This window comes from Arvicola amphibius, chromosome X (genome assembly GCF_903992535.2).
Source record: "Arvicola amphibius chromosome X, mArvAmp1.2, whole genome shotgun sequence".
In the NCBI taxonomy this organism is placed as follows: domain Eukaryota; kingdom Metazoa; phylum Chordata; class Mammalia; order Rodentia; family Cricetidae; genus Arvicola; species Arvicola amphibius.
Genome location: NC_052065.1, coordinates 26,449,125 through 26,460,933, shown reverse-complemented (window position 1 = coordinate 26,460,933; position 11,809 = coordinate 26,449,125). Strand labels below are relative to the sequence as shown.

The window sequence follows — 11,809 nt, the reverse complement described above, 5'->3', positions numbered from 1 at the left end:
CTTCTGTGGCAAAGTTTATGACAGACACTTGTGAAAGAAAAATGGATCCTGAGAACCTTGCTGTATGAGAGATTCCTGCTTCTGTCCACAGGTCCTGTCAGGAAACCTGAGAGGGTCAGATGGGAACTGAATGACTCTCACCCCACAGACACAGCGAGGGGGAAGCGTGTAGAACACGTGTGCGCTTCCACAGACGCGGTGAGGGAGAAGCGTGTAGAACACGTGTGCGCTTCCACAGACGCGGCGAGGGAGAAGCGTGTAGAACACGTGTGCGCTTCCACAGACGCGGTGAGGGAGAAGCGTGTAGAACACGTGTGCGCTTCCACAGACGCGGTGAGGGAGAAGCGTGTAGAACGCGTGTGCGCTTCCACAGACGCGGTGAGGGAGAAGCGTGTAGAACGCGTGTGCGCTTTTAGAACAGTGTTGACTTTTTCTCCATGAAGCTATCAACTTCACTCTCACTTAACTTCGATGAAAGGCAAAAAGAAACTCCACTGAATGGAAGCTTAACATCTAACTGTCAAAAGCACCTGGCAGTAAGTGATAGAAAACTATTTAATACCGTCCCTTTTCAGAGTTGCCATGCTCAGTGGTGTCTAGAAACGAGCTGCAGAATCGGCTATAACTGAACTAAGGGGGCTTCTGGGAGGGAGTGCTACACAATACAAACATGAAATTAAAATTCAAATACATGTGTTTTAGGAAACAAAATTGTAACCATAATTCCTCACCTTAGAAAGCCCTTTCCTTTCTTTAAAAAAACATTTATTTATTATGTACACAGTGTTCAGCCTCCATGTATGCCTGCAGGCCAGAAGAGGGCACCAGACCTCATTACAGATGGTTGTGAGCCACCATGTGGTTGCTGGGAATTGAACTCAGGACCTCTGGAAGAGCAGCCATTGCTCTTAACCTCTGAGCCATCTCTCCAGCCCCTGCCCTTTCTTTTCTAACCAATTGCTTATTTATCTTTTAAAATGCTACAGGAAAATTTAATCCTTTCCTACATAGTCAAGGGTGAATTTATCATGTATGCTACACAAGTTCAATAATAAGAATGGAATTAAAATACCTTCCTTATATTGGTACAGAGTCTCGAGAGGCAATGAGAATAAGCAAATGGAGAAAGCAGTATGAACCCTTCGTATAATAAACAGCCAGTTCTGGTGAAATAACAGCCTGTTTAATTAGGTTTTTACAATATAAATTTAGAATTGCGAATACACAGATTTTGAATCATTAAGTTTATTTGTCACTCTATATAGATATTGGTCCATTTCCACATGAACAGTAGCAATCATCCGCTTCCACCTAATATTCTATAGAACAAAGCTGTACCTCACACAAATCAGAGTAACTTCACAGGGGGAAAAGTTATGGAAATAAAAATATTTTATATTCATGCTTCAAGATATCCCCCACAGATGGTTTTGTATATCTAATTACAAGCATCTACACTCCATAAAGCTATTCTCTTCTGAAATCAACACAGTATTTTTAATATTTTTAATATCTCTACTAAACCACACAGATCACCAAACTTGCAGAAGAGATTAAAAACAGCTAGCCTGCCAATCACACACACACACTTCAAAACTAAGCGATTGTATAAGCATATCCAGTATTTTTGGGCTATCTATCTTAGTTAAAACCTTCCCCCCTGTCTCGGAGATATTTACATCAGATTAATACATTTACAAATAGTTCATAGTGAATAACAGCTGAACTAGGATTTATCTGTCCTGTGCAAGGAACTCGAGCATTTGAAAGCTTCTAAGAAACCCAGTGCATTCTCCAACCTGAATAACACAACTACTCTAAGTGGTTTACATTTTCTTCAGTGCATATTTCCAAATGTATTAAATGGAATGAAATTACGTTATTACATGGCTATATCAACAATATTTAAACATCTATGGAATCTACATCACAATTCATCTGTGTTAACACTATAAACCACTCTAAGGAAACAACAGGCACACACAAAATAGAGAACAAAATCTATGTTTTCTTTAAAATAAATTTAAGGTATACCATCTACTTTAAACCATACTAAGAGATATACTTTAACAGAACAGCCAATTCCCAAAACCTGTTGTCTAAGTGTACCATAAGGAAAACTCAATCCATCCGAATCTTCTGGTTTGTCATCCTGTAAATGATGCTATCATATCCAGGATCCATATTCCAAATGTTGTAAGAGGTGATGATCACAGCCAAGGCCAAGCCGATCATAATCCACAGTACCAAGTTGAAAACCACTGAATACTCCAAATTATACTTATATGCAAGGTTATAGGGACTTGGGGCAGTCTACAATGAAGAAAGGAAAAAATAAAAAAGAACTTTAGGATTATAAAAATTATTCTGATTTAATGATTTAATGTCTACGATTTGCTCTCTAACAGACACTTAGGAATTCCTAAGTGGAGTAAAAGCTACCTGTTTACCCTTGGAGGAGGCGGGAATGGGTCGCTTCCTAGAAGACACTGGCGCTGCTGCTAAAAGAAGGAAAGTCCAACCTCAGGAGAAGATTCAGCAGTAGCCAAGGCAACTGAAGGTGTGCAGATCCTGTGATCCAGTAAGCCTAGCCCCTGACAAAAACGTCTCTGTTTGTACCAAGAGACGTGTACAAGAACAGACAACTGTGGCGTGTTCAGACAGTAGGGCACAGAGCAGTAAAATGACTCAGCTCCAGTGATCCCTTAAAATGACACCGAGCAAAGAACATCAAAACATGCATGCAGTATGGTTCAATTTGTACAGAATTCAAACCTGTGTAAAAATACTGAAGCACTATTTAAGACTAAATAGGCTGGGCATGGTAGACTGTGCCTTCAATCCCAGTACTTAGGAGACAGAAGCAGGAGGATCTCTATGAGTTCAAGGCCAGCCTGGTCTATAATAGTGAGTTCCAGGATAGCCAGGACTATATAGAGACACCCTGCCACAGATAAATGAACAAACAAACATATATAGTCAAACTATAAAGAAAGGGAGTCACATAAATACTGAGGATAAGGGGATGGCTCAGTGGTAGAGGCTTGCCTACAATGCCTGAAGGTCTGGGTCCATCCCCAGCACCATTTAAAAATAGGGGAGGGGCAAAGCTCAGGAAAAATACAGGAAAGGAAAGAGGGATAAAATAAGGGGACCTGCCAAGAACAAGCATTCTCTTCAAATGATACAGTATTGATATTTACCCTTTAATTATATTAAAGGGTAACTACCTAAGAATGTAGATACAGTCTACTTAAAAGTGGAAAACACATAGTGTTTCAACTGTACTTTCCATATTGAAGTGGTATACATGCCAGGTCTTGTGAGATGAGGATCAATTCCTTGTCTATGCTGTCTGAAAAGCTGAATTTATTCTGGGAAAGACATCATTTGGGACATGTCATTCACTGTGGCTAGAAAATTTCAAAAGCAGGAGATGAAGCTGCACTAGGAAAGCTATGGAGCATCTGGACTTGAACCTATAAGCAATGAATTTCACCACTCACCAATTTCAGGTGGGAAGTAAGTGACAAGATCAGATTTGCTATAAAGAAAACTTAGCCTGGTGTGGCGGTAGTGGTGCATGGCTTTAATCCCAGCACTTTAATCCCAGGGACAAGTGAATCTCTGTGAGTTCCAGAACAGCCTGGTCTACATTAGGGAGCTCCAGGAGAGCCCAGGCTCCCCAGAGAAACCCTGACTCAAAGCAAAAACAAAAACAGCCGATGGCAGTGAGAGGAGGGTGTGGGCAGAGCCAGCTGGAAGCAGAGACAAGGTGGGAAACACGAGGGCGGTGCCTGGCAGCGTTCCTGCTCCGCATCTGGCATGCCGTGCACACTCAGCAGGCAGCTCTTTAAGTCGCTGTTGCTGCTTTTCTTATTTTTCTGTGCTTAGGAACAAATCTAGAGCCCGTGTACACTTGGCAAGTGTTCCACACAACCAAAGTCTTTTTTGTTGTTGCTGTTTAATGAGGTGGTTGACTTGCTACCCAGCCCTAGCTGGCCTGGATTTTACAACCTCTCCCACCCTCCCCGCCTCCACCTCCAGAATTCTGGAATTAGAGTTGGTGCCCTCATGCCTGGCTTAGTTCCTTAAACTCTTGCCACTACTTAAAGTAACAGAAGACTGATTTCAAGGGGAAGAGAGGAGACAATGGGCTCAAAGGTATGTTGTACGTTTTCCTGTGGGCAGCTCAAAGTTGACACAGGGATTTCACACTGTCAAGCACCTCTTTCTTGGATTCATGTACGTTTACTAAGTCGGTTCCTTTTCACATCCATTTTGAGTGTATATGTATGCACATAATTGTTCAATCCTCACTACAACCTAATCTGAAACCATCACATCCTCAGAAGAAACCTTACACGGGCTCTTGTCCTCTGTGAAGCAGGAGGCACCAGTAGACAGGTAAGGGTACTGTAAACACAGGAGAGTGATGGGCACTGATGGCAGGTGCCCAATCAGACTGAAATGATATTCCAAGGACTGTTTCATACCCCAATACACGCAATCTTGTTAATCAGTTCAAAGTGTTATTTTGTAGGTTATACCCATGTTATTTGATGTTTGTTGCTTTAGCTATACTGAACTGCATGGTCAATTAGCCCTGCCCATGTTTTCTATTTTTGAGTTTGTGTTTGGGTGACTAGCTGGGGGGGGGGGGTCCCTCTGCATTGTGTACTGAGGGCATGGCCTAGTAGAGCAGAGGTTTTACATTTACTTCAGCTGGGAGCAGGTTTTCTGTTGACTTCTTGCTCAGAGACTTCCTAGGCAATATAAATTTAAGTCCCAAATCCATACAAAGAGCCCTGGGAAACAGCCCTACTCCGGGTACATACATGGACCATGGAGTGTCTCTCTGTTTCCTTTTGCTGGCGGGCAAACTATCACTGTTCCCTCTCACTCAGAGTGCAGCCCTTTCTTGCTCCCTAACTTTGTAAGGAAGTGTTAGTTCCAATCTCACAGAGAGCCAAAGCTTCTTGGTAGCCCCAACTGGCAGCCTGCTAACTACAGGCTCCTCCTTACTTTGTAGGAATCCCTTATTTGAGAGCCGAGCTACACATCTGAAACTGTTTATTTTATCTAGCACTTCTAGAGGTTTTATACTGGAAACTGGAGGAGAAGGAAGGAAGGAGTCATGGCCAACAAAGCTGTTTGGACTTTTTTAAAAAAACAAAAACAAAAAAGTCTTGCTATGTAGCCTAACCTGACATTGAACTCAACAATTCTCCTGCATCAGCTTTCTGCCATCATACCTGACTCTGAAATATAATCTAACCAGATACCCTTCCATCTCAGTTCAATCTGGAAGGCAATGATCTGCAGCCAGGCATGTCTAGACTGTCTGGAATCGGTACTGGCTAGATGTAGCCCTTTACTCCAGCTCCCACACTGATCCTTAAGACTAAGCATGGAGGACCGGGATTACAGGTGTGAACTGCCACACCAGTCTAGTAACACTGTAAACTGTGTGTTGCTATGGAGCATTTGGACTGCCCTCCCGTCTCTGTCAAGTGTGTTGAGACTTTGTGTGTGTATGTGTGAGACCATGTACCCAGACACACATTTTACCATGGCCATCAACCTTCTCTCTGGCCCTCTATGTCAGTGCTTCTCAACCTTCCTAATGCTGTGACCTTTTAATACAGTTCCTCAAGTGTTGACCGAGGTTTGTGTCCCACAAGGTCCCACATGTAGACCTCTGTGTTTTTCTTTGGGACTGAAAGGCTGCAGAACCAGGTGGGACAGAAATCTCAGTTAACACTCAAGTGTGGTGACCCCCAACCATAAAATTATTTTCGTTGCTACTTCATAAGTACCGTTTTGCTACTGTTATGTATTATAATGTAAATATCTGTGTTTTCTGATGGTCTCAGGGAACCCCTGTGAAAGGGTCATTCCACCTCCAAGGGGTTGTGCCCCAGGCTGAGAACTACCTGCTGCTCTATGTACTTTCAGTCAAAGCAAGATCCATTCTGAGCTAAATCAAAATTATAAAGAGGTGTATGCAGAGGGTTTCAGAAAATGAGGGACTCGGGCACAAAAGTAATGTCTGTAGAAAAACAGAATCCATGGTCTGGGAGAAGCAAATTATTCTCTTGCATCAGCTTCTGACGGCTTCTTAACATTAATAATCTTACCAGCATTGACAGGCTTACTTTCACTGCCAGCTCAAGAATTTAGATTACCTGATGGCAAGTCCAGGGAACCTAGTATCCCTGGCAAAAGCACAAACCTAGGTGAACAGAAAACCTAAGTTTTCAGTGAAATTCTTTCTGGTTTACTAACTTGTCATTCATGTCACCTATAGGTAATATAGAATTTCATCCTTTGTTCTTCTGGGTTATTTTTTGGGGTTGTTTTTCTCCTGTAGGGAGGTTATTATTGAGAAAGGATATAGCCCAGGCCGACCGCAAACTCATTACTAGTCAAGATGACCTTGAATTCCTGAGCCTCTTGCCTTTACCTCCCAAGTGCTTCAGGATTTCTAATGTTTTAATTACATTTTATTTACTTTGTGTGTGCATGTTTGTAAGTGTGTGGGTATGGAGGTAAGAGGATAACTTCCAAGAGTCCCTTTGTCTCCTTCTATCATGTGGGTCCTGAGAATAGAACCCATTTTTCTTGTTTGTTTTTTCGAGACAGGGTTTCCTGTAGCTTTGGAGCCTGTCCTGAAACTCACTCTGTAGACCAGGCTGGCCTTGAACTCACAGAGATCTGCCTGCCTCTGCCTCCTGAGTGCTGGGATTAAAGGCATGAACCACCACTGCCTGGCTCCAGGGTTTTATTCTTTTTGTTTTGTTTTTCTTTGTGTAGCCCTGACTGTCTTGGAATTCATTCTGTAGACCAAGCTGGCCTCAAACTCACAGAGATCCGCCTGCCTCTGTCTCCTGAGTGAGTTCTAGGATTAAAGGTGTGTGCCACCATTGCCTGGCACTGGGTTTTACTCTTTAAAGTAAATTAATCTCACAGTTTTAAAACAGGATCTAAAAACATACTTACCTCTTGTTTTGCCTCAAGGATGGTCCTTGACTTCCTCACAAGGGATGTGTCAAATGATTTGACAGTCACTAACTCTACCACTGCGTTCCCACCATAGAGACTGTACATGTCATCTGCAAACTGAAAGTCAGTGATTAACATTATGATTAATGGCAAAATACATACATTTTGTTTACATTTGTATTTCTGGTTAAGAAAAATTTCATAAAACTGTTCCTTGGTATCCACAGGGGACTGGTTCTAGAACTTCTACAGATTATAAACTGTATACTCTTATATGAAAGTGCATAGTATTTGCACAGAACCTCTGTGTAGCATCCTGTATACCCTAAATCATCTCTAGAAGAAAATACCACTTAACATTATTGAGATGCTACATGGATAGTTGTTATACTATATTGATTAGGGACTGATGACAAGAATTATGGATATAAATCTCAAAATATATAGACATTGTGGAATGGATAGACTAGCTAGTTAACATTAGAGTACCTTACATACTGATCATTTTTGTGGCTGGTCAAATATGTATTTGTTAAAATTATTTGTAGCTTTATAAATAATTACATAGCATATAATATTAATACATATCAATACAAATATATATAAGTTTTAATGCACAGTATCTAAAATAGGAAACCCTTACTGGTTTGCTTATGTTAAAATATTCAGTAAAGAGTTAAGCCTTAAGATACATTCAAATAGCCGGGTGGTGGTGGCACACACCTTTAGTCCCAGCACTTGGGAGGCAGATGCAGGCGGATCTCTGTGAGTTCAAGGCCAGCCTGGTCTACACAGTGAGTTCCAGGGCAGGCTCCAAAGCTACAGGAGAAACCCTGTCTCAAAAAAACCAAGTAAACAATAAATAAATAAAAATTAAATTAAATAAAATTGAAGATTGAACTTGATGGCATATAAATTTGGGAATGAAAGCAAAAAGGGAAAGTCAAGAAATCTGCCCAAGTGGTCTTTTGTTAATCATGGACCGTACAGAAATTTATGGATGAAGCCTCAATAAAGAGATATAATTTCCATTTATTAATAAACTCCCATTTATTACAGATAAACAGTGTGGAGGCTACTGTGCTAGTATGCGACTTCATTAGCTCATAGTGCTGAGTGAGGATTTCGGATGGGTGGTGATGAAACCATTCTAGAGATGGACAGTGGGGATGGTTTTGCACAGCACATGAATATACTTAACACCACTGAGGAAGATTTAAGAGTGCTTAAAATGGTATGCTTTAATTATAGACATTGTCAGGATCCACAAACACACAATGCTGCCATTGCTAGCATTGGAAAGAGATTCCCATTGGAAAGACATATGCTTTTGTTTTGTTTTTTACTGAGGATTGTTTGATTTTGATCTTTTGAGACAGGGTCTTAACATGTAGCCCAGGGAGGGTTCAAACTTGTGATTCCCCTGCCTTCACCTCCAAGTGCTGGGATTCTGGACATGAACCATCTTCTCCCAATACACACCTCTGACCCTACACCCTTCTTTTGTTATGATGGTGGCTGGGAATTGAACTTAAGGCCTCGCATATGCTAGGCAAGCACTCTTATCCTGACCCATGTTCCCAATCCTACTCCTACACTATTCTTAGACATAAATAGAGAACCTTCAAAGCAAGTCAAGAAAAACTTCAACTGGACTGGGGGTGTGGCTCAGTGCTAGACTGCTTGCTTGATTAGCATGTGTGACACCCAGAGTTCCACCCCTGCACAGAGAAAAAAGAAAAGACTTCAATCGACAGCATTCCACAAAAGATTTCTCCATAAAGAGTCTAACCTCTCTTATATTGTTTTTCTGTAAAAACAGATCTATGGGCTGAGAGAAGCACATTATTCTCTTGCATTAGCTTCTGATGGCTCCTTAACATTAATAATCTTACCAGCATTGGTATTTACCTTTTGGAGAGCATCCACAAGAATTCTAGAAGCATCCCTGAATTGTTCAGAGTCTTCCCCATAGCGCTTCCCAAGTTCATCCAATCCTGCCAGCTCCAATGAATACAAGTCGGGAGAATGATCCTTGGCTAGATGCTTATGACGAGACAACTTAGAACAGATAACAGAAGTGAGATGCGAAATAAACCAAATGAAGTTTTGCATCAGAATTAAATGAGATTGCCCTAGAACCACACCAGTGCACTGCAGCACAAAAACAGTTTAAAATGGCAGCAAAGGGAACTTCCTTAAATGGGTTTCTGATAAATCCTATACAAATCTCATTGCTTAATTTTAAAAGCTTAGATATGATCCCAGCACTCGGGAGGCAGAGGCAGGAAGATCTCTGAGTTAAGGCCACCCTGGTCTAGAGAGTGAGTTCCAGGATAGAAAAACCAAAAATAAACAAAGCTTGGATATGAGAAAAGGTATGAAACGATAACTGCTTGGGCTGATATAATGCTAGGAGTTCATGAACCAGGTCTTCCTCCTGCGTATTCTCCCAGATCTCACTGGTCTCTAGCACTAAGCTTTCATACTTCTTGAACCAAGCCCTGATAAAAAAGGTTTGGAAAACAACTTCAGAAGCTATCAGATAGCTAAGAAGATCTATTTCAGTCTTGAGGATGATTTTAAAAATCATTCCCCAAAAGATAACTTGCAGATCAATTGTTTTCCTTTTGACTCGGTTAACGCTATTAATTGTCCAAACTGTTGTTCTTATTTTTGATCCACAGCTATAGATACAGGAATTAAGCCTCATGTCTGACAAGAAATAGATGGCCAAGCTGCAACAACAGTGGGATAGCTTTATTCCCAGGACTATGTTCTTTGAGGAGTTATGGCCTCTCCTGAAGGCAGACATGTAAAAGAAATGGCCACTAACATGAGACAGAATTTAGCATTCCCACCGCCACCATTTTCTCAGTTTTCATGGAATCATAAATCTGGGGCATGCTTAAAGTTCTCAACTGGCCTCATTTTCATTTCAGAATTCTCTAGGAACCAAAACAGACAGAACTTGAAAGCTCGAGCAGCCTACTTACCAAGCTCGAAATATCATGTAGCACTTGCAGTTCAGAAAGGAAGAGCAGGTCAGCCTTCAGAGACCAAAAAGTGGGCATTACTTGAAATGCACATTAGAGAGCTGTACTGCCATTTAGCAAGTAAAGTTCCAACATACAAGGAATACTGATAAAGTAAATTTATATTTACTTATATTTATATTTTTCTCCCCTTGGTAGATTTACCATAACTGAAACTTGAGGCAGCTTGGTGGTAGAGAATTGCCCAGCACCAGGAAAAAAATGCATATAAAACATTTCCTAACAAACAGGTGATGGCCACTCCCTAGTACAGTGACCACCACTCACCAGATCTAAGATTTACTTCTGATAGAACCACATCTGAGCATCCATACTACTGTGGTTTGCCCTCAGGGGACCGAGGGATCCTATACTACCTTAAGATCCTATAAGCTTACTTAATTGCCTTGAACAAGTTCCAAAGCAGAGAATTAAGAACGGTGGTTCCTAGCTCCCTACAATAGCTATAAAGGACAAGAGCCAAAAGTAGGGATGGCTGTCAGGTGTGGTGGTACATGCCCTTTAAACCTCAGGACCCAAGAAAGAGAGGAAGGCAGATCTTTGTGAGTTTAAGGTAAGCCTCATTTACATTAGTAAGTTACAGTCCAGCCAGGCCTACATAGTAACTATATCTCAAAAAAAAAAAAAAAACCAAAACCAAAACAAACAAACAAAAAACCAACATAGGAGTATCTCTCTCTACTGCAACATCCTGAAAAATGTGATTACATATTAGCAATGGCTATGAATAATGGCATTAGGTCACCAGGTCTGCACAGCTCAAGCAGCTACCACGAAGACTGGTTTGTGGCTTGTCTGGATCAACTGGCAACACTGGTATGAGAATGTAAAAGCATTTACTAAAGTGAAACTCAGGCCAGCACTGGTGGTGCACACCTTTAATCTCAGCACTCGGAAAGCAGAGGCAGGTGGGTCTCTGTGAGTTCGAAGCCAGCCTGGTCTACAAAGTGAGTTCTAGGACAGCCAGAGAACACAGAGAAACCCTGTCTCAAAAAATCAAAAAAAGAAAGAAAGAAAGAAAGAAAGAAAGAAAGAAAGAAAGAAAGGAAGGAAGGAAGGAAGAAGGAAGAAAGAAAGAAGAAAAAATGCAACCCAAAAAAGCCAACAGAAGGAAGAATGTACTCCAGTAGGAAATGTACCCAGTTTTCTACCACTTTCAGTCTTGTTAAAGTTTCAAGTAGCATATGGAATGGGAATTTAATAATTCCATTCATTTGTTCACTCAACAACTGAACCACTTACTTCATTATTCCTACTCAGAGAATTGAGGGGAAGAGAGTTGAGAACGGAGTTTTCTTGAAACAGACGATTACGTAGTTGCCGTAATGTGACTGAAAGATCTTCAAAAACGGAGTTTGCTTTCCCCACCATATATACTCTCTACAAGAAGAATCCAGAACTCTGGGTTAACTGCTTGGTGTAGGAGGTCCTTCTTTCCGTCTTTGTGTTGCTTTCATTGGTTAATAAAGAAACTGCTTTGGGCCTGGTGATAGGACAAAACTTAGGTAGGCGGAGAAGACAGAACTGAATTCTGGGAGGAAGAAAGCAGAGTCACAGAGACACCATGGATCCCCCAGCGACAGATGCTGGGAATTTTACCCGGTAAGCCACTGCCATGTGGTGATACACAGATTAATAGAAATGGGTTGAATTAAGATGTAATAATTAGCCAATAAGAAACTAGAGCTAATAGGCCAAGCAGTGATTTAGTTAATACAGTTTCTGTGTGGTTATTTCGGGGCTAAGCT

At 41.2% G+C, this 11,809-nt stretch overlaps 1 protein-coding gene across 1 annotated transcript in view; it reads right to left on the bottom strand.

Annotated features, from left to right (window-relative positions):
* Positions 1 to 1,164: 1,164 nt before the first annotated feature.
* The window catches only part of Atp6ap2 (ATPase H+ transporting accessory protein 2), a 30,522-nt gene continuing 19,877 nt past the window's right edge, over positions 1,165 to 11,809 (bottom strand). The window contains exons 5-9 of the mRNA XM_038317192.1: positions 11,304 to 11,441; positions 10,002 to 10,055; positions 8,917 to 9,066; positions 7,003 to 7,122; positions 1,165 to 2,313 (exon numbers count right to left, since the gene is read on the bottom strand). Of these exons, the coding sequence (XP_038173120.1) occupies positions 2,122 to 2,313; positions 7,003 to 7,122; positions 8,917 to 9,066; positions 10,002 to 10,055; positions 11,304 to 11,441 (654 nt within the window). The 3' untranslated portion in view covers positions 1,165 to 2,121. The remainder of the gene's footprint in view (positions 2,314 to 7,002; positions 7,123 to 8,916; positions 9,067 to 10,001; positions 10,056 to 11,303; positions 11,442 to 11,809) is intronic.